Genomic DNA, 22,640 nt, shown 5'->3' on the forward strand with positions numbered 1-22,640 from the left:
ATGTGCAAATTTTAGTTGTATGATAAGAATTTAATTTTAATATATTGTTAGTATAAAATAATTTTATATGTATATTAAATAATATAATATTACATTAATAGAAAAATTTATTTTTATATTAATGATGTAAATAATTATTTTAAAAAATTAAATATAATTAAATAATTATATAAAATATTTTATATTATTAGAATATTAAAATTAATTTTTTTTAATAAATATAATAAATTTAATTCATAAGCGTCAATATATTTATAATACATTCTCTTATATCCAAAAGTATGTTCGAAGGTCTATTATTATAGTATTATTATATGATTAAAATACACATTTTACCGAAATAATTTGCAAAGGAAAAAAATGGTAAAATATTAAATTAGTCCTTTATGTTTGGTTTAGAATTTGTACTTATTCTTGTATTACTATTAATTTAATGTTTTTTTTTTTTTTACCAAATATAAAGAAATTTGAACCCGCAACCTCTTAAATAAGTATGGAGAAACTATGTCATTTGAGTTATTACTCATTAGTAACAAATTTAATACTTTACCCGAAAGAAAATTATAAAAGACATACTGGATCAAGCAATTGAATTTGACTTGTTAATAATATGGTCATGCATTCTTTTTTTTTTTATTTTTTGGTTTTCCACGGTATCCCCCAACCCAACAGGTCAAGAACTAATCCGTCGCGGATCTGAGCTCCATTTAAAGGTCTGCTGCTGGCCAATGGGTTGCTGCATGCACAAGGCGGGATTCGAACCCCCGACACTTGCTTAAGCGGACGAGTGAGCTGACCACTCGACCAACCCAAGTTGGTTAGGTCATGCATTCTATTAGGACACTTTAACAAAATAAAATATTTGGGCTTCAAATTTATCAAAATACAACTTTTGTAAATTGCATACGAAAATGCAATTTTTCATTAAACTATGTAAATCGCCAAAGGGGTCCCACGGATTTCAAATATACATAAACCGCGGTAGGAGTCTCGCGGTTTACGTTGAGGAAGAAAATGACCGAAAACCGCGGTAGGGGTCTCGCGATTTCTGTGTAAAGTGGAAATGTGCATAAACTACGAAGGGGGGTCAACGGTTTATGCTCTAGTATAAATACGTGAAAGGGGAGTCACGGATTATTCTGTTTGAGCCACTTTGAAATTGTTAGAGAGAGAAATGGACATTTTTTAGAGAGAGGGGAAGAGGAAAGGTTGGTGAGGAAGACTGACTTTTCTGGGGCAGGGACCATGGCGGATGAACGCAGTCTTTATCGGTTCAACGGCGTTGCGCACATAGCTGGCAGCATCAATGAAGAGGTAAGTTTGTTTTCTTTTATTTGTTTTCTCTTGTCACCGAATAACTGAGTGGATAGCAGCATCATAATGTAAGTTGAAGGTTGTAGAAGGCTTAGAGAAAAGGGGGTTGAATCTATAACCTTCTTTTAAGTTACTGAAATAACCCTTTTAAAACAAACTTGCAATCTGAATCTGTTTGAACTCAGCAGCGAAAAATTTATGAGACAATTTTATTTTGTCTCATGAATATCAGAAAATAGAACAGAGTAGGGAAGTGAAAACCTGACACCATCATGTATCATGGTTCGGTTGCCTTGTGCAATGCAACATACGTCCAGTCTCCACCACAACAGTGGTGGAATTTCCACTATAGTTAAAGTATTACATATACCAATTCCACAGGATTGACACAATTCTTTCACACTCAAGTTCTAACCTAACTTGACTTGATTATGCTAATACATAACTCTTCACTCTTAGTGCTAACCCAACTAAGAAAGGGGTACCTCACAGGTACAAGATACAAGACACAGACTTAACCTAAAGAAATCTGAAATAACTCTAGGATTTTCACTCATGTGTATCTCTCTGCCTTTTTCCACTCTTAGACTCTTTCAATGACTCTCTCATTCAACCTTTTACCTCAAGAAATTACAGAAAGATAAACATTAAAAAGAAAATTACAATCTGTAAAATATGAAGGAGATTGATGTTTCAACAGCCTCTTTGTTATATGATAAACCAGATTTGCAAGCCTCTGATTCAGTTCTTCATTATGCCAAAATACTCCTTTGACTAGGAAGCTCTGTCCAAGTAGATAAACTTCTTTAGAGAGCTCTTCTTAGAACATAAACTTCAAGAACACTGGTTATCTCTCCTTGGCTTCTGAATAGTGAACCAACTTCTTTTGTATCTCCTTGCATGTTGTCGAGTTGCTCTCTCCTAGGTCAACTCTCGAGCTGTGTGCTTCACCAACTCATCATCTCACTTTTTTCCGTTAATCCTCAAAATAGGAACTTTGGTTCTGACCTTCTTTCTTGACCGAAAGCCTCATGACAGCCAGAAAGAAATATTTTCAATGGTAAACCCAGATCTTGGCCATTGATACACTACTTGGTCCCCAAGACACACTTATGACCGTAGATGCACAGCAGTGTAGAACCGAGATTATCTTTTCCATGTATCCCATTTCGGACTGGCAGAGAGTTGGAAAGAGGAGAATAAAGCAATATGCATGCAATAAGAAATGTGTTACCTTTGACCTTTGCCTTAGCTTGATTTGGTTTGATATGGTTGATTAGACCTCAACCTTTCTTGCTTAACCTTATCTTTCTTTCTTCTTCTATGAATAGCTTAGAAACTAAGCTCTCTCTCACTTCTCTGATTTCTGACCAAGAGGGAAAAAGTGAACGTTGCTTTTGGTGAAAACAAATGGGAGGGAATTGCTTGTCGTCGGGCTTGGATCGAATCTATTCATTCAGCCCGTTGATTTCTTTGCTTTGTTTCCTTTGGGCTTCCTTTGGATTATCAGCCCACCAGCCTTGTTTTTGTTTTCTATCCAATTTGGGCTGCTGTTGTGTATTGAATTTTTGGCCTGCATCACTAAATCAAAATAATAAAAAACTAATTGGGTAATTAGCCCAATAATCTAATGTTTGTCATCATCATTTATGTTATTTAATTTCTTAACTCAACATAAGCCCGTGCATATATCAGTACAGGATCCTCAGTAGCATCCTGTGGCAGTACCCTAAATCTCTCATGGAACCAGGTGAATTGGACCGTAAACTACTTCACCTTATTTGGCGGGGGAAGCTCGCCAAATAGTTCCTCAAACCACTCCCAAGTGGGTCTGCCATCATCCACTAACTTCTCGAAATCTGTAAGGCACTCGGATACAGGTAAACCATCCACGGGCAACTCGAGCTGGCATGCAACATCTTGCAGCGTGATGGTGCACTCCCTGAATAGCATGTGAAAGGTATGCGTCTCAGAATGCCACCGCTCAATGAATGCGCTGATGAAGGACTCATCCAACCAGAATCACCTCGTGTTGAGCCTCGCCAGGTGGTACAAACCGGCCCTCTTCAAATAGGGTATGATCCTGTCATGCAGAGGCATGTTCTGCTGCCTCCGGACACTATAAATATACCTACTTGGCTGTAGCATGTGAGAGACATGAACAAAACCAGTTTAAATTCCATTACTAACAACTTTAACCTATAGATACTAAACAAGTTTCACCCGAAACAAATACTAAACTTATCATTTTAAATTCAAATTATTAAAGATTAAATATAATACTCAAATCTTTAGATTAAAATAAACAAATACTAAATTTATAATTTCACAATTTAAATCTTAAATTTAGAAAGCTAAACTACAAAACTTATAATCTTAAAATTTAAGAATGCAAAATACAACCATTAGGTTCAGTGTACAAAATTTAATCCTTAAGTCTTAAAACCCTAACAACTAAAACTATAATACTTGAATTTAAACTTACACATTTAAAAGTTAGAATTTTAAAACTTACATTTGGTCCTATTTCTAAATTTGACATGGTAATTTTAAAATTCTAGACCGACCAATTTTAAATTATGTGTTCTAACTACCAAACCCAAACATTACATTTAATGTTATATGAACAACAAATAAAAGAAAACAAACTTACCTCTTCGTTGATGCTGGCGGCTATGTGCGCAACGCCGTTGAGCCGGTAAAGACTGCGTTCGTCCGCCATGGTCCCGGCCCCAGAAAAGTCGGTCTTCCTCACCAACCTTTCCTCTTCCTCTCTCTCTAAAAATCATCCCTTTCTCTCTCTAACAATTTCAAAGTGGCTCAAACTGTTCCCTTTCGCGTATTTACATTAGAGCATAAATCGCTGGACCCCTTCACGGTTTATGTACGTTTCCACTTTATATAGAAACTGAGAGATCTCTACCGCAATTTTTGACTATTTTTCTCCTCAACTTAAACTGCGAGACCCCTGCCGCAGTTTATGTATATTTAAAATCCGTGAGATCCCTCTCGCAGTTTACATAATTTAATAAAAAGTTATATTTTCGTATACAATTTACAAAAATTATATTTTAATAAATATAAATTCTAAATATTTTATTTTAGTAAATTGACCAATATTACTTAGGTATACATATAATTGAAATTGTGATTAATTGCCAATAAATTAAAAGAACGCTATACGTAAGCTGAAAATGGGCTATTAAATTAATTATTATATATTTATATATATTATTTAATTATTTTACTATATAATTTATATTTTAATATATATTTAAATAAATAATTAATTTTAACATATATATATATATAATATAATTAATTTTTAATTCGATAATAACAAATTATATATTTAGTCATAAGATACTGATATCTTTCTTTTTATTAAATGATATTTTTATAATAAAATAATATATATATTCTAAAAATTAATTATTATATATTTATATTATTTACTTTATTTTATTTTAATATATATTTTATAATTTAATATATATTTTATATTAATGATTAATTTTTTATCTATACATAGTATAATTTTTTCGTTATTTATGATTGATTGGTGGTAAAAGTAGAAATACACAAAAAAATGAGGGTGAAAAACTAATTTCTAGATAAAGCAGGAGCAAGTTGGTGCATATATGTGACGCGTGGATTGATGTTTGAAAAATCAGATGCAAACCTATTTATATTCTTCTCTTTCATTCTCTCTTTCTCTCTCCATTTTCTTCTGTCTCATACCATCGACATTGTTCTGCTCCTTCTTCTGTTTCTCCCTTTCCCTCTTCTCCGTTCCACTCAGCTCCAACTCCAAAAACTCTATCCCAAACCCTACAACACCCTTCCATTTTTCAATTTTCCATTTCTCCTCTCGATTTCTTCCGCTCAGCTCCCAATTCCTTCGAATCGGTGGCCAAGAGGACCAAATTTGAGAGGAGACGCGATCGATAACACGCACACCCCGACCTTCCAGAATTTTCCCTCATGGCGGCCTCCGCAACCACCAGCCAGGTCTATGTCGACGTCATCGAGGACGTCATCGTCAAGGTTCGCGACGAGTTCGTCAACAATGGCGGCCCCGGCGACGAAGTTCTCAAGGAGCTCCAAGCTGTAATCTCATCTTCTCTGCATCTATTTTTTTTCTCTCCGTTCCTTATTCTGAAATCTTGATATCTGCTTTGATTTGAATTTTTTCCTGTAATTGCATGACTGGGATCCGTACTTTCTTGAAATATGATTTTATGTAGTATGCAAGAGGTTTTGTTGCTCAGCTGGTTGATTTCGGGCTTGGATCCGATCATTTATTCGAGTTTCAGTTTTATTTATGGATTTCGTATTATTTCTTGTTATTGAGTTATGTTGATGATGTATTTAGATGTGGGAATCAAAGATGATGCAAGCTGGTGTTATTGTTGGTCCCATTGAGAGGTCCAATGGAGCTAAGCCAACCCCTGGTGGTCCAATTACTCCGGTTCATGATCTTAATGTGCCTTATGAGGGGAATGAAGAGTATGAAACTCCTACTGCTGAAATGCTTTTCCCACCTGTGAGTTTTAACCAATACCATAATCATAAGTTTTTACTTCTAGGGTATCCCTTTAATGTGATTTCATGAGTTAACAACTTCGGGTTTTTAATATGGGCTTCTCTTTGAATGTGTAGACACCCCTGCAAACTCCTATGCAAACCCCTTTGCCAGGAACTGCGGATAATTCTATGTATAACATACCTACTGGACCTAGCGACTACTCTTCTTCTGGAAATGATACAGGAGGAAACACTGATTTAAAAGGAGGACTACCAAGTCCATACATGGTAACGGATATTTTGTCTTATCAACTCCATATTTAATTATGTAAAAAATTTCCAAAAAATTTCCCCATGTGTGTTTTCAACTTTCCATTGTTTTAGTTTCTCCATCACTATTCTCTGTTTATGCAGTTGATCCAGTGGATTGCCATTGGCCAAGACCTTGTTATTAGATGCACATGAATATTTTGTTGTTAGTAGTATTATTGGTACATTGATATTGTCCTTAAATCTTGCAGCAGCAGCAGCCTCCTTCTCCTTGGATGAACCAGAGGTCTTCACTTGATGTTAATGTTGGTTAGTCCCATTTAAATTTAGGACAGTGTTTAATTGGATTCCTTTGCAAAATAATGATCATGTGTATTATTGTAGCTTATGTGGAAGGGCGGGAGGATGCAAATAGAAGAACTTCTAATAAACCCTCGACGCAGGTACGCATTATAGTGAAGTATTACAGAAGAATGCTTGTGCCTTTTTGTTAAAATTTGGTGAGCCCTAATGGTAGAGTTCTTTTGATGAAGCCATCATATATGTTGTGTGTGATTTTGTCTAGAATGCTAATTCTGATCTTTAAGATTAAAATATGATAATCTCATTTAGATATTGTTAATGCTTGGAAAAAACCATGCAGGACTTCTTCAGGGCACCCACAGGAAAGCGAAAACGTGATGATTTGCCTTCACAATATAATGCTGGTGGATATTTACCTCAGCAGGATGGAGCTGGAGATTCTGCATCTGTACTTGAAATTGAGGCATGTTTTTCTTCTTATTGGCCAGCATGATTTGATTATTTATTTATGTATGCTGTCATTTGCAATTAGTTTTGTTGTGACTTGACTAATGGTGTAAGTAGGCTAGTTGTCAGCTCTTTTTTCATTTTTAAATAAAAGATAAATAATCTTTCCATTGTTATTTTCTTGATTTGTGATTTGACTTAAACTGAACGGATCAAGGTTACATGTTGGTAGACATTAAACAGCGGTTAATTTGTTGATTGCCTGTCTGTCACTCTATTACCACCAAAACTTGTGTTGTTTTCATCTTTAAAGCTTGCCTTATCTAAGGTTGGGATTTTACATCAAGGCCTTCAATTAAAATAGAAAAATTGTTGCAGACTATATTAGTTCACCAGAAACCAAAATGGTCTATGTTTTATTGTGGATGAAATCATGTATGCAATAAACATAATACCATGAGAAGAGATATCAGGTTAGTGCTTGGGTTCCTGGCTCTGTCCAAATCCCTTTCTTAGCTAAGATACAAAATTTTCCTTCTCAAAATGACCAGCAGTATGAATATTTACTCAAAGCCTCATATGGATTTATCATAATGTTTCAATTGTCAGCTTCCTACTCTACTCCTGTGTATTGTTCTTTTGGTTTTATGTAGTACATGTACACAACATATCTATTTCTATCTATTTATTATTCATGGAGTTGCATCTGAACGGTCAATTTTTCAGGTATGTGGAAGGGGAATCCCCATTAATGCACATCATACTACTACTAAAGAAAACATGCTTGCCGATGGAGAGTGGCCAGCTTGTAGGATTCCTCAACTTGATGGACCAATTCCTTTTGATGATGATGTGGTTTCTACTCCAAACGTGAGTAGACACACTTTTCCCCTTCTCTTCTGTCATGATTTGAGTTATGTATTTAGATGTTTACTTATTCTAGTTTTCTGTTCTCTTTCTTTTGTGTCAAAAATGGATATGACCCCTTGAAATTTTGGTCTTTGGTAAAGAGAGGCATCTTGCAATTTAACCAATAATATATGTTGAAAGGAGGTTTTAATAGCCACTTTTAATTATTTTTTTTTTACGGAATCTCATTTATAATCTCCTCAGCAGCAGATTGGTTTGGTGCTAGGTAGCAAGGATAATTATACATTCAAGTACTCACATTTTACATGGCTGCCTGTGTTCACTTTTTTTAGTGTGAAAAATATTAGCTCCCTTTTCCCTGGTTCTTAGCTGTTAAAAAGAGTAGTTTGATTGCAATTCTGAGGAAATATGTAGACATGTCAATTTATTAGAGGCATGAAATAAGATAAGGTCCTGGTTGAATGGGCAATTATCTGAAAACTCCATATGCTTCATTGGACATTTTTATCACCATGTCTCGTTATTCAACCGGTTTTACTGGATTTGTTTGATCCTGTGGCAGATATATAATTATGGAGGAGTGTTCAATGAAGACTACAACGTTGCAAATACGCCTGCTCCTCCTGGTATACCTAGACCACGGAAATATTAATTATATTTCTTAGATTTCTTTTGTGGTAATGACAATCACAAATATTGATGATGATGATCTACCTTTTTATTAGAGGTACCGGCAAGCACTCCTGCACTTGTAGCTGAAAATGAGGCAGGAAATGATGATGACAACAACGACGATGATGATGAACCGTTAAATGAGAATGATGATGATGACGATGATGATGATTTGGATGATCTGGACCAAGGAGAGGATCAAAATACACATCATCTTGTTTTGGCCCAGTTTGACAAGGTGACAACTGACAACCTTCCTCCACTTTGTGTTCTTTATATATGCAGTGCTAGAGTTGCATAATCAATGGTTTGGGGCTGCAGAATCCTTTTGTGACTAATAGTCTTACTAAAATATAGGTGACACGTACCAAGAGCAGGTGGAAATGTACATTAAAGGATGGCATCATGCACATAAATGATAAGGACATTCTCTTCAATAAGGTGTGTAATATTATATAAGGGGAAGAAACGATATTATATTCATCCTACCTTTCGAGTTTTTCAAATTGTCATGATGAATTACTTTATTTATTGTGCAGGCGACAGGGGAATTTGATTTCTGATTTTGTTGGAGTGCTTTAGGTTATAATAGGTGTCAGTTAGTGTTTCGTAATCTTCCTTTGATTATTAATTGCAAGCTTGAGGAGGAGAATGGAGACAATTGTTTTTTATGTTGGCCTCTTGTACATAATGGATGAGCAATTTTTTTCCCCCTTTAAAGATGATTAGGTACTCAGCATTTCCTGAAGTGCAAATCTGGTTATGTATGTAGTTCCTTCTTCGGCTTTTGTATAAATAGACATTTTGGTTAATTTCAGAATTGCTTTGTATGATAATAATGGAATTTATGTAGGCCTGGTTCAAAGTTCAAACCATGGTGTGTCTGGATTCTAAACTTGCACAAGGCATTGCTTGATTGAACAACACATGAACAAGAGCATGTGATGACTGTGTTCGGAAACTATGATTTTGGTCTATTATTATTAAAGAACAATATGTAATAAAATTTATTATTTTTTGTCAATATTTGCTCAATATTAAGTTTTAAATATTAAATTTTAAATTTTAAATTTTAATATTATAAAAATAAGATATTGGTCTAAAATATTGGTAAAAAATATTTGTCTCCTAACATTTTGTTAAAAGAATAACTATCATTTGGTTGAATTTTAACCCTTTCTATATTTAATAGGAAACAAATATTTTTCAGAAAAATAAGAAACAAATATATTTAACATCTTGAATAAATTGTAGACCTATACTTTTGCTCTGTTTAGACTATCATCGATATTAGTTTCTCATATTAAAGATTAACAAAGAAGTGATGTGATTTGAAGAACATAATTTGTAATTGTGTTATTAATAAGACTTTTAAGGATAAATCACTTTTTTTCGATTTTAATTCAGATAAAATAGTTTTTTTTCTTTAAAAAAAAATGCAATTGTGGCCCTCTCAAAATTGTAAAAATTCTACTGTTTTTACTTTTTACTAACCATGATCTTTTTTAGGTGATAACGTTAACGAACATGAGCATTGAGGCACGTTATATTTTACAAGACACTTTGCATGTTATCCATAATGAACTTTAAATCAATTATAGTTGGTGAAATTTGTTGAACTTTTGTTTTATTTGGAGTTATGAGGTGCAATTTTCCAGATAATTATTTTGTAGACCTAAATCTTTTAGGTGACAAAATGATAGTTTACCAATTTTCAAAAAAAAAAAAATGAAAAAAATCACTTTTTTTTTTCTAAAAAATAACCACAAAAGGGATAATAAAAGTACACAAAAGGAGGTAATAAAAGTAAGATTTAGGATTTAGACAAAGATAACAATGCAAATTTTTTTTAAAAAAAATTATATTCAATATATTAAAATGTTTTGAAGGATACATAGTTTTTCATCACTTCTCCCTCACTAGTCACTACCAAGTATGTGTTTGGATTATCGTTTGTAAACGGAAGTTTATATAAAATTAATTTTGCAAAATTGATTTTAATTAAGAGTGAGTTGGTAGTATCGTAGTTTATGTTTGGTAATTTTTATTTAAAATGGATTATAGTAAATTAAATACTATTTGTATTACATTATTTAAAATCACTATTAGATGAAAAATTACAGAAAAATACATAAATTTAAATAATTATTTTATGTTATTTTATAATTTTATTTTAGATATTTAAATAAATTTTAATATTTTTTTAATATTCTCATTACTCTTTAGTACTTTAATAGAATTAATAGAATCATAATTTAAAACAAAAAAATATTCCGTACAAAAAAATAAAAATAACAGCAAAAAAATTTATATAAATAAAAATTAATAAGAATTTTATAAAAAGTTAAAAATATACATGAAAGAGTATTAGAGAAATAATGTTATAAAAAAAATTTATCATATAAATAACAAAAGACACAATTAATATATTAGAAATAAATTTCAGTATAACATGAAAAGTTAGAAATTATGATTTTTGGTAAATCGTGGGTTGATAGGTAAAATCAAGTTTACGTTCAGACAAAGAAAAAACAGTCAAACAAAAAAAATGAAACTTGCAATAAAATTAAACAAACTTTTAATGCTCCAGATGCTAATCCAAACACACCCAAATTATCATGAGAGCATAGAGAGAGCGAGGAAAAGATGAGAAAAGAAGGAAGCATATATTGACGCGTGGATTTATCTTTAAAAATCGGATGCAAACCTATTTATATTCCTCTTTCTCTTTATTCTCTCTCTCACTCTCTTTCTCCGTTTCTTCTCACCATCGACATTCTTCTCTCTCTTCGCCGTTTCAGTCAGTTCCCACTCCACACTCTCCAAACCCTATAACACCATTCCAATTTTTCATGACTCCTCTCCGTTTCTTCCACTGAGCTCCCAATTCCTTCGAATCGGTGAGCAAGAAGACCCAATCGGAGAGGACACTCTACAATACGCGCGCACTCGCGCACCCTTAGAGCTTCTAGAAAATTTCCGTGATGGCGGCCACCGCAACCACCAGCCAGGTCTACGTCGACGTTATCGACGATGTTGTCACCAAGGTTCGCGACGAGTTCATCAACAACGGTGGCCCCGGCGAGGAAGTTCTCAAGGAGCTCCAAGCTGTAATCTCATATTTTCTCTCACTCCGTATTTTCTCTCCATTTCTTATCTTGCTTCCTCCATATCTTTTCTCTTCTATCACATGAATGATATTCGTACTTCAATTGAAGTATCTTCGATTTAGTTTGCAAGATATTTTGTTTCTGAGCTGGAGCTGGTTGATTTAGGGTTAGATCCGATCAATTATCATTTTCCTGTTTAGTTTATTTATTGTTATTAAGATGTTTACTTTTTGTTTTATGATTTATTTAGTTGTGGGAATCAAAGATGATACAAGCTGGTGTTGTTGTTGCTCCCATAGAAAGGTCCAATGGAGCTAAGCCAACGCCAGGTGGTCCAATTACTCCGGTTCATGATCTTAATGTGCCTTATGAGGGGAATGAAGAGTACGAAACTCCTACTGCTGAAATGCTTTTTCCCCCTGTGAGTTTTGACCAATACCATAATTATAATTTTATTATACTACGGTTTAAGTTGCCTTTAATGTGATTTTTGAGTCAGGAATTGTGGGTATTTTATGTGATTCTATTTTTCTGAACTTGCAGACGCCTCTACAAACTCCAATGCTAACCCCTTTGCCAGGAACCGTGGATAACTCTATGTATAACATCCCTACTGGACCGAGCGACTACACTTCTGGAAATGATACAGGAGGAAGTGCTGATATAAAAGGAGGACAATCTAGTCCATACGTGGTAAAGCGTATTTTTTCAGATTGATTCATTCATTGTATAAAAATTTCAGAAAAAATTCCCCATTGTTTCAGTTTCTCAATTACTGTTTTCCATTTATTCAGTTGCGTCAATTGATGGCCACTGGCTATTCCCTTGTTATTAAACCATGTAAGTGCATCTTTAAATTTCGGTGCATTCATATTGTCCTTAAATCTTGCAGCAACAGCAGTCTCCCTCACCCTGGATGAACCAGAGGCCTTCACTTGACGTTAATGTTGGTGAGTCCCCTTTAAATTTGGGACAAAATTTTAACAAAACGGCTTTGTGTAATGACGACGTGTATTACTGTAGCTTACGACGAAGGACGGGAAGAGGCACAAAGAGGAACTTCTAATCAACCTCTGACACAGGTAAGCAGGGCCAGTGAGGTTTATAGAAGAATTGTTGTACCTTGGTAAAAATTGAAGGGATCTTATGCTAGTGTTCTTGTATGAAGCAGCAAATATTCCTGTCGTGTTATATATATTAACAGGCTGATTTTAATGCTAAATATGAACTTAAAGAGTTAAAATATGATCATCTCATTTGGATATTTCTTATGCTTGAAAAACACCTAGGAATTCTTCACAGCCTCCATGGGAAAGCGAAAACGCGACGATTTGTCTTCACATTATAACAATGCTGATGGATATATACCCCAGCAGGATGGGGCTGGAGATTCTGCGTCTGGAGTTTTCGAAATTGAGGTACATGTTGTTCTCTTTGGCCAGTATAATTTTATTTATTTATGGTGGGTATTGCATCTTGTTTGTAAGTGTCAACCTTCTGGTTTGGAATATTTAATATTTCTGCTTTTATTGTAATGAGTTTGTAATTTATGACTTATACTGAATGAGTAAAAGTTATAAGATAGACAATTCACAATTTAACTAGAGCTACAGTAATGTGTTAGGCATTTAACCGAAATTAGTCTGTTGGTTATCACAATAATCTATTCTTTTCAAAAGAGCCTGTGTCGTTTTCAGTTTTAAATCTTTCCCTACTTAAGGTTGAAATTCAAAAAGCTTTCAAGAAGAGAAAAAATGGTTGAACACTATCTAGCAGATACTTCTATTTCTGTCAGTTTATTAAATCTAGGATTTGCATTGAACATCAATTTTTCAGGTATGTGGAGGGAGAATCTCCATTAATGCACATCAAACTACTTCTAGAGAGAAAATGTCAGCTAACTTAGAGAGGCCAACTTCTAGGATTCCACAACTTGATGGACCAATTCCTTTTGATGATGATATGCTTTCTACTCCTAATGTGAGTAGAGATACTTTCTCCTTTTTATTATATTATATTTTATTATTATTATGGGGTCTCCTTTCTGCTATGATCTGAGCTTGTAATGGGATGCTGTCGGATCAATTATTTTTTCTTCTTTGCCTTTACATCAGCATATGCATTAATTATGTTGTTTACTTATTCTAGTTTTCTGTTGCACTCTAACTGTTGGGGGAAAAAGGATGCATAGGTCTTGTACTTTTGGACTTTGTTAATATGTACCCCAGATTTGCATTTAATAACTCTCTACAATGTTAAAGTAAGGTTTCAATAGTAACTTCTTGTCTAATTTAATTTGATCGGATTGGGGACTCATTTGCAATCTCTTGAGAAGCTGATCTTTGGTAAGTTATTATAAGTAGCAATGGAAGTTGTAAATTTGCATGCACAGTTCTCTTTGATTTATTGAAAATATGAGTTCATTTTCCCTGTTTCTGTGCCAAATACAGGACTTCAGTTGTAGTCTTGAGGAAATATTTAAGCAGATCAAATTCTTAGTGGTTAAATTTTTAATTGATGGTGGATGTCGTAATATAATTCGGAACCTGAATTAATTGTATACTTGACAATGATACATATCACACTTGTTTGCTACTTTTTGGTGGCTGATAATAGTTAGCCAAATAAGCGGAAATAAGTAATATTGGATTCTGAAATTCCATTTCTTTGGTAATTCATTCCGTGCTTCATTTGGCACTTTCCTCACCATGTTCTATTTAATCATCTGTGATGATTCTTTTGATCATGTGGCAGATATACAATTATGAAGGAGTGTTGAGTGAAGACTACAACATTGCAAATACACCAGCTCCTCCTGGTATGTTGAGAACATGGCTATATTAGTGTTTTATCTTGAAGATATATTGCTGATGATGTTTTACCTTTTTATTAGAGGTACCAGTAAGCACCCCTGCTCTCATAGCTCAAAATGAGGTGGCAAATGATAATGAAGAAGAAGACGATGATGATGATGAGCCATTAAATGAGAATGATGATGATGATGATTTTGATGATCTGGACCAAGGAGAGGATCAACATACACATCATCTTGTTTTGGCCCAGTTTGACAAGGTAACCCAATCTTCATCCACGACGAGTGCTTATTTGATAGAGTGCTGTTGAAATACGATATAAATGGTTTGGGTTTGTAGAATCCTTGTGAATAAAAATCTTACACACACTACAAATATAGGTGACACGTACAAAGAGCCGGTGGAAATGCACACTAAAGGATGGCATCATGCACATAAATAATAAGGACATTCTCTTCAATAAGGTACCTTTGTCTTTAAGGAGAATAACGGCATTTTTTCATCCTTTCCTTTCAATTTTTTTTTCAGAATGTTACTATGAATTCTACTTTACACTTGTGCAGGCTACAGGGGAATTTGATTTCTGATAGTGTTGGGGGGTGTGCTTTGGTGCTAAGCGTAAGCCATCAGTGTCGCTGATGAGTGTTCTGTAATCTTTCTTTTATTATAATTAGTCGAAAGCTTGAGGAGGAGAGGAATCCTTTATTTTATATATGCCTTGGAGACCATTCTTTGATGTTGGCCTGTTAACTAGTGTACATAAAGGATGAGCAATTTTCGGCCTTTAGGTACTGAGGCATCACCGTTTGTCAACTACGTAGATCTTTAGCACTGTATAATTGTTTAATTTAAGAATTGATTTGTATGATAATCATGGGATTTGGCTTAATCACAATACGCTAGACAAGAAGCTTGTTAGTGTTCAGAGGAGAAATTAATGATGATTAATGACTGTAGTAGTGTAGTATGTTTTCAATGTCTGCATCGTTGATGTATTTACCTTGTATGTATTCGTCTTCGCTATCCAAATTCTCACAAATATATAAATCTTATATTATTTGTAAGTTTGCAACAGTTGTGGCGTTTTATAAAAGACTTGTTACGTTCTCTTATGACAATTGCTTTCAATAAAAAGAAAAAGAGAAATTACCATCTGCGAGTAGTAATACTCACATATGATGTGGGTGCCTTGCAATACGTATCTTTTCAGAAGCACACAACAACGACAATAGTATAACCATCTTAAACCAACCTTAAATACTATATGCATTCATAAGAAATTCATTGAAATTGCAGAAAGGTCCTCTCCTCCCTCCTTAGGAAACACCCTACAAACTAGAGACAAAGACTAATGCTCTAAATAGTACAATACTATCATATTCATTGGCCGTGGTTCACAAAGACGCATTGCTTTTGGAAGACATTGCACAAATTTGGCTCAGGAAATAAAGCGAAAGCTGGATGTTCCCACCCGGCGTTCGACGTTGAGGATGAGCTGTTTCTCTTACCTTCATCATTGCTGCTGCCATTATTATTCTGTGATGATTCAATCGATTGTTTAGCTGTAGTTTCCGGCGATAGGATGAGTGGCGATAACAAAGGAATCGCCTTGGAAGCCTCGCCAAACGGGTTAGCAGGGCGGCTGCCGATCACCTTTTCAATCTCAAGTGAAGCTGGCGCATGCATCTGTAGCCTTGTTGGGCACCCTCCTCCTGCTCTGCCTCTCTTTATCATCATCGTGTTATTCTTCCCTCTGTCCTCCATCACAAACGTTTGTGATGATGATTCTTCTTCCATGAAATCTTCTTTATCGAGCTGCATGTTAATGATCCTCTTCTATCTTTCTCCTTGTTATTCTATTTGTTATGCAAAAGCTTATAACACTTCAGACACATACAATGATTCCAATGATAATCACTTTTAGCTTCACACTACAAAATGCAGTTTCAAGTGTTACATAAAAGAAAGGATGATAACAAGAGAAAAGAATAATATGCAAAGGTGGTATACCTGATTTTCCTTCCTTCAGTAACGTAACAACTGTTTTTCAAACATGTGAATTCAAACCAAAACGGCTTGTCCTATTTTTGGATGGTTCTTAGTTTTTTTAGGACGATGTGTCCCTTATAGCCTTTGTTCTCTCAGTCAAAGTTTTACGGTTTCATCCTTTTCTTCTTCTTCTTCTTCTTTTTTTTCCACCTGAAAATATGGAGGAGAAATGGGAAACAAGCATTTCCTGTTTTTGGATTGGGATTTTGGAGTGTGTTTGCTTCTTTATTAGCTGTCTAATACATAATTTTAGTTTCCTTCTTTTTCTAGTTTTAGTTATATATCATCATTACTTTCATTGTTAAGAGTAAAAGAGATTAATTAAAATCAGATTTTTAAGGTATTACATATTTTATTTATTTATTGTTTTCAATCGTGCCTTTAACTTTGTACAAAGTTTTATAAGAAATCTCATCTTCACTTATCATAAAGAAAAAAAATGAGAAGAAAAGGAAGATTTGAAGTTTATTGATAACAGAAAATCCATAAAGTGAGATGGATAGCTTCTGTTTTTATTTTTTTTCCTAACTCCTTTTTTTCCTTTGGCTCCTACCATTTCCATTTTTTTAAATAATAATGTTTGAGAGATAATAAAAAATCAGTTTAAATAGTACAAATTTACTTTATTTAATATTTATTAATTATCACTAGAATTAATAAATGCTAAAAAGACAAGTTTAAGTTGTTTAGGCTAATTTTTTATTATCTTCCCTATCATTACTATTTTCTAAAAGTGCTCTAAATTTGTCATTGCAATATCCGAATTATAAATGGAAAAAGTGAAAAACTAATATATATATATATATACCATTCCTTCATATTTTTTTCGGATACAAGGGATTTTTTTATTTTAAATTTAAACCGTCTTATAATATTTGTTTAACAATAACTTGGCTATATATTTCTTGTAAGTTCAACGCCAGTAATTAAATTCTTGTTGACTAACTCATATCTTAAACTTTATTAATTAAGAATTCGATCTATTTAATACATTTACTTTGTTTCATTTTTATTTTAATTATAATATCTCAACCCACAAATATTGATTATTTTTAGACTATAACATAAAACATAAATTAAAAAAAAAATGTAGGCTAATAGGCAATAAAATGCCTGTTAATGCACTAGTGATAATAATAGATATAACTCATTCAGATATAATCGAAGGTAAAAGCTAATTAAATTTAACTTAACTTCTAGAAGCTAATTAAACAAAAATATTGAATTTGAAGAATTCCTTTGAATAAGCATGATGTACATAGCCACATACTAAATTCTACACTACATTGGAAAAAAAATCTTTGCCATCTAATCATTTTTAGACCCTTAAAAAATACCAACAAAAAACATTGTATACATTCTTACATAAAGCCATATTGGCATATACACAAATGTTGAAACTACATCTTCTTCTGAGGACTTCTAATTTGTTTGCACAATCTTTCCATGGTTTCCTTCCTGGCCAACTGCAAAATTATGGAACAATCAAATTAAATTTGTCTACTCTTGTATCAGCAAAATAGTTTGCATGAAACTTTGAGGAATAGTAAAGATATATAAATGATGGTGCTATTCACTTGTTCTACTTCACAATACCTGTCACTTAAAAAATTTGATACATTAGTCACTTAATATAGTTGAATATAATTGGTATTTAGATACATTGAGGTGTCAAATTTTCACAAATCATAGAGAGGATTCTGGATGAGATTATTATAGATGTAATTGTTTATGTGCCTCTTTTTATCAATCTATATAAAATTTACGCAACTCTAGAAGAGACTTTTGTATGAAAAGACGTATCAAAGATATAGATTAAAGAGAAAAGGACATATGGATGCCTGAATTTAATTTCTTCAATTTTAAAAACTCTCTCACATGTGCATCCGTATCAATCAAGTTAATATAATGGGAGTCATGTTTGATTTTTCCGTTGAGTCTGACAGACCTAAGTGAACATAAGGGATCAATATATCTAGGTTTTGAAAAATTCTGGAACTTAAATGTATTTTCAAATTCTCGAAGACTTAAATGTCTGCAGATCAAAAGGTTCAATGACCTATTTGTCCTTTTCTCTAGATTAAATTTGTGGGAGAATTGAGAAAGATAAAGAAGTGGTGCTATATATACCTTCACGTGTGGGAGTAGTTTTGATTGTGGCACATTGTTGTGACGGTTCCTCATTCCCAAGCAAAGAGTTCACAGCTCCTATCACCTTCTCCATCATACCTGCATTATTAGAAGGAGCTTTCCTAGGACTTGTTGATTCATATATCACTGAAGCATCACTTTTGGTGGTGGAAATATTCACTGGAGGAGGAGACGACGACGACGATGTGAATGAAGCCGACGAAGGAGACCCCATGTTGAAATAAGCTGGTATAACTTTCTCTGCTATTTTTTCATTCCTTATTGTGCTGAAGGAAGCAGTGTTATGCAAAACATGTTTCTCAGATATTACTGGATCTGCTCTTGGATGCTGCCTTGCATTCTCTTTGTATATCTCAGGTGCCACCTCTGATTCATACACTGAAATGTAAAGTAATTGACACAAATCATTATAGTCAAAATCTTTGAACAATTGTTGATGAATTCAATGATGTTTATTATTACATACTAGGTGCTCCAAGGTATTCAGCATCAGCATATTCTTCCACATCATCTAAGCTGACACCCCATGAAGGAGTGACATTGTTAATGTTATTATTATTATTATCCTCTATTCTTCTCTTGCTGAGGCTATATCTAAGCTTCCTTGCCTTCTCCTTCACTTTGGTGAGAACTGATTTCTTTTGATAGAGGCCATGGTCTTCTTCCAGGTCTTGGTGCTTCAAGAAATAAGGAGACGACGGCGACAGCGACGTTGGCGAGTAGTTTGGTGACTTCTTGGATAATTCTCCTCCTGTATGTATGTGAAAGTTTAACAGCAACCAACAATATCATTATTCTCTTAATCAAACAAACATAGATTATTGTTGTGACTAGAATAACATGATCATTGATTTGTTTAATGTTGTGAAAGTATTGACTGGTTACCTCTGAAGAATTCCTTGGTGGAGACGCTATGATTTCTTGAAGTATCAACATCTCTGGGTGAGATCAAAGGCATTTCTCTGATTAGCTTAAAAAATTCCCCTGGAACACAATAATTTGGCGTTGGTAAAATAACTCTGTTTAATTATACTTATTTTGTTTCTATTGATAATAATAATAATAATAGGAAGGAATTTGACACAAAATGAAGCGTGGCCATGCAATTGGTGTCCGGGGTTCTAGGAGTGCGCAGTGATATAGAGGCTAAAAATCTTATCTATTATCTCAAATAGTAATTTTCTAATTTTTAACAGGCACGTTCAACTCATAAGCAATATTGATAAAATTAACAATGGTAACAGTAATTGATTTAATGAAAATTTACGGCTAAGTAAGGTGGAATGTACAGCTTTTCATTTGATGAAATCACACTGCATTAACTTAATTATGATGATAATGAAAAATACTATGTACAATTGCAAAGGATAGACAAATGACATATCCCTAGAGGCTAACTCAAGAGTTCCAAATAAAATGGTGACTTGTATCAATGAATTGGCCACTCCAGAGATATTGCTCCCTCCATGGAGACCAATGCAAATCCATATAAAAACCTTCAGTAATTCTTCATGAGTTATAACTTCTGATTCTTTTACAAATTAGTTAGGTTAATCTTCTTTGACGAGTGAATTCAAATCCAACTGTAACCAGGGTTTTTTGCAAGTCCTCTTACATACATAAGCTTCCGTACACCTGCTCCATCAGCCCAATTACCCCTGTCATGCAATATATTTGATAGAAGTATGTAAGTTGCAGGATCATCAGGGTACAGCTTCAGAAGTTTTTCAGCAGAGCGTAGAGCAATTTCTTTATTTCCATGAATTTGACAAGCATTTAGCAAACTTTTGTAGGTAGATGGCCCTGCTTCTATTGGCATTTTGTTAATAATCGACTCTGCTTCGGGAAGATATCCATACCGGCCAAGAAGATCAACAATTATAGCATAATGTTCCATTCTCGGAGGGGCAAGTGTCTTATCATTCATCATCAACTCAAAATATTGCAGTCCTTTATCCAGCATGCCAACATGGCTACAGGCTGTGAGAACAGCCAAGAAGGTGGTGTCATTGGGTTTGATTTCACTACTTTTCATTTTCTCAAACAGTTCAACAGCCTCCTTGCCGTGACCATGATGGGCATATCCTGACAAAAGTGAATTCCAGGAAATAACATCATGGCTATCCATGGACGAAAACACTTTCTTTGAATCACTGATATTGCCACATCTAGCATACATTGAAACAAGCCCATTTTGCACATTCAAATTTGAAGCATACCCATATTTGAGAATTAGAGCATGGATCTTTTTCCCATCATTCAGGGCCGAAGTAATCCCTGCAGAGTTGAGAATGCTTGAAAATACAAAATGGTCTGTTTCAATGCCTGCTTCCCGCATTAATGAATAACGGATCAATGCTTCTTCTCCATTTCCTAAATTCGAGAGACCAGCAATGAGTGCGTTCAAAGAAACCTTGTCCCATTTCCTAATACCAGAGCAAGCTTTCCAAAAGTCATCCAAGCTGCCATTACATTCTGAGTAAACAGTCATGAGAGTGACCACAACATATTCATTAGCTTCAAAACCTTCTCTGATTACACAACAATGAATTTGCCTGCAGTTATCCAAATGGTCATGCGTGGAAAATGAACTCAGCAAACTATTGTAAGTGACATGATTAGGATCAAAACCTAAACGCAGCATTTCTCTAATCAAAACCATTGCCTTTTCTGGTTGATTGTTTTGGGCATATCCAGAAACCATGGAAGTCCAAGTTATAACATTTCTCTCCACCATATGATCGAAAACTCTCCTCGACGCTTCCAGGTCCCGGCACTTTGAATACACATCAATGAAATTCGTACCAAGGACAACATTATGGTCAAACTCTAGTTTCAAACACAAACTATGCAGCTGAGTTCCCAGCTCATAAGCTTCCATTTGGGAGCAAGCTACCAGAACAGCTGACATGGTCAATGGCGCAGGATCGATCCCCAACTTAAGCATATCCATAAACAAATTTACAGATATCATAGGGCACTTAACTTGCAAATAACCACAAATCAAGGAATTCCAAACAACCACATTCTTCTCAGTCATTTCATCGAACAGTTTCTGAGCCTCAGATACAACACCACATTTGCAGTACATACTAATGAGAGCACTGCCTATATGAACGTTAGAAGAAAATCCCAACTTGACAATGGATGCATGCAGCTGAATACCCACATCAAGAAGAACCGACTTTGCGCAAACGGATATAAACTTGTTAAGAAGAAGAGGAGAGGATAATGGGTCACTTCGCAAATGGGGCAAGAGTTCCAAACGAGTGGGGTCTAATGGGTTTCGTTTGTAACCAAAGATTTGGCAGTAAATGGACAAAAAGGCATGGTCTTGATCGGTGTCGCGGTGATGTGAAACGTGGGTGGTTGATGGTCGCGAGAGCACCAAAATTGGTGGTTTTGGGTGGAGGAAGCGGCAGAGGGTAGAGACCCTGCAACTCATGTTGCATTGGGTCACATTGTACATCAACCATTCAAGTTTTTATTTTTCTCTCCCGTAAAGTAATATAAATTTTTACCTACATTATGTTTCTTTTTAGAATTGTCTTAAAGGTTAAAGGAAAATGCTGTTTGTACAACAAAATTTCGTCTTTATTCGGCCTTTAAATTTAATATTTTATTATTTTAATTTTTAATTAATTATATTTTTTATTTTTAAAGAAGTACTTTTATTTTAAATACTTAATTTTTTGTAAATCAAAATTAAAATTTGTAACAATTTTTTCTGTACTAATTTTAAAAAAATCAGTGAAATTTTTAAAATTAATTAAACTCACTTCAATTATTTTTTTTATTCAAAACATTCAAAACACATATAAAATTAAATAAACAACATAAACACATTTAAAATTATGTATTAACACATTTAAATTATTGTCATTATAATTCTAAATTATATATTAAACACAGAAAAAATTAAACTCAAATACACATCCAAAACTTATGTAAAAAACCTTAGATATGTACATAAGAACATAATGAACAACATAAACACATACAAAATTAAGTATTGACACATCTAAATTAGATTAACATTACAATTCCGAAATCAAACATATGAGTACAAAAAAAAAATTATAATCACAAATACATTTAAAAAAAAAGGAAAAAA

At 33.9% G+C, this 22,640-nt stretch overlaps 3 protein-coding genes across 5 annotated transcripts; 2 read left to right on the forward strand and 1 right to left on the reverse strand.

The window, feature by feature from the left end:
• Positions 1–4,957: 4,957 nt before the first annotated feature.
• On the forward strand, positions 4,958–9,275 carry LOC148547001 (transcription initiation factor IIA large subunit-like). Its single transcript, XM_016314298.3, has 11 exons — positions 4,958–5,424; positions 5,690–5,860; positions 5,977–6,129; positions 6,363–6,420; positions 6,496–6,554; positions 6,755–6,877; positions 7,588–7,731; positions 8,294–8,357; positions 8,457–8,641; positions 8,761–8,844; positions 8,943–9,275. Exons 1-11 carry the CDS (start codon positions 5,299–5,301, stop codon positions 8,964–8,966), a joined length of 1,191 nt encoding a protein of 396 aa, XP_016169784.1. The 5' UTR covers positions 4,958–5,298; the 3' UTR covers positions 8,967–9,275.
• Positions 9,276–11,011: 1,736 nt separating this feature from the next.
• LOC107612607 (transcription initiation factor IIA large subunit) lies at positions 11,012–15,302 on the forward strand. Of its 2 annotated transcripts, none has more exons than XM_016314300.3 (11): positions 11,012–11,513; positions 11,764–11,934; positions 12,057–12,206; positions 12,406–12,463; positions 12,537–12,595; positions 12,803–12,931; positions 13,350–13,493; positions 14,268–14,331; positions 14,407–14,585; positions 14,707–14,790; positions 14,890–15,302. In XM_016314300.3, the coding sequence occupies exons 1-11, from the start codon at positions 11,388–11,390 to the stop codon at positions 14,911–14,913; spliced, it is 1,188 nt and encodes a 395-aa protein (XP_016169786.1). In that variant the 5' UTR covers positions 11,012–11,387; the 3' UTR covers positions 14,914–15,302. The 2 variants fall into 2 exon arrangements, with proteins under 2 accessions (XP_016169786.1, XP_016169788.1); XM_016314302.3 differs by having other exon boundaries at positions 11,101–11,513; positions 14,416–14,585.
• A 2,360-nt stretch (positions 15,303–17,662) lies between these two features.
• Positions 17,663–22,021, reverse strand: LOC107610260 (uncharacterized). Of its 2 annotated transcripts, XM_016312331.3 has the most exons (5): positions 20,142–20,252; positions 19,412–19,510; positions 18,993–19,277; positions 18,506–18,904; positions 17,663–17,841 (listed from the first exon to the last, which is right to left on the reverse strand). In XM_016312331.3, the coding sequence occupies exons 2-5, from the start codon at positions 19,482–19,484 to the stop codon at positions 17,798–17,800; spliced, it is 801 nt and encodes a 266-aa protein (XP_016167817.1). In that variant the 5' UTR covers positions 19,485–19,510; positions 20,142–20,252; the 3' UTR covers positions 17,663–17,797. The 2 variants fall into 2 exon arrangements, 1 of the variants encoding a protein (XP_016167817.1); XR_015895513.1 differs by lacking the exons at positions 17,663–17,841; positions 18,506–18,904 and having other exon boundaries at positions 19,177–19,277; positions 20,142–22,021.
• Between the last annotated feature and the right edge of the window lie 619 nt (positions 22,022–22,640).

The sequence above is a fragment of the Arachis ipaensis genome, chromosome B8, assembly GCF_059453495.1.
Source record: "Arachis ipaensis isolate K30076 ecotype BB chromosome B8, ASM5945349v1, whole genome shotgun sequence".
Lineage (NCBI taxonomy): Eukaryota > Viridiplantae > Streptophyta > Magnoliopsida > Fabales > Fabaceae > Arachis > Arachis ipaensis.

Excerpts from the sequence above, each read along its gene's own strand:
- LOC107610260 (XM_016312331.3), bottom strand. The coding sequence starts at position 19,484 with ATGCCTTTGATCTCACCCAGAGATGTTGATACTTCAAGAAATCATAGC. Across the intron at positions 18,905-18,992 it reads TGAATACCTTGGAGCACCTA|TGTATGAATCAGAGGTGGCA; the intron begins GTATGTAATAAT and ends TTTACATTTCAG. Across the intron at positions 17,842-18,505 it reads AACTACTCCCACACGTGAAG|TTGGCCAGGAAGGAAACCAT; the intron begins GTATATATAGCA and ends ATAATTTTGCAG.
- LOC107612607 (XM_016314300.3), top strand. The coding sequence starts at position 11,388 with ATGGCGGCCACCGCAACCACCAGCCAGGTCTACGTCGACGTTATCGAC. Across the intron at positions 11,514-11,763 it reads TTCTCAAGGAGCTCCAAGCT|TTGTGGGAATCAAAGATGAT; the intron begins GTAATCTCATAT and ends TGATTTATTTAG. Across the intron at positions 12,596-12,802 it reads CTAATCAACCTCTGACACAG|GAATTCTTCACAGCCTCCAT; the intron begins GTAAGCAGGGCC and ends AAAAACACCTAG.
- LOC148547001 (XM_016314298.3), top strand. The coding sequence starts at position 5,299 with ATGGCGGCCTCCGCAACCACCAGCCAGGTCTATGTCGACGTCATCGAG. Across the intron at positions 5,861-5,976 it reads CTGAAATGCTTTTCCCACCT|ACACCCCTGCAAACTCCTAT; the intron begins GTGAGTTTTAAC and ends TTGAATGTGTAG. Across the intron at positions 6,130-6,362 it reads GACTACCAAGTCCATACATG|CAGCAGCAGCCTCCTTCTCC; the intron begins GTAACGGATATT and ends TAAATCTTGCAG.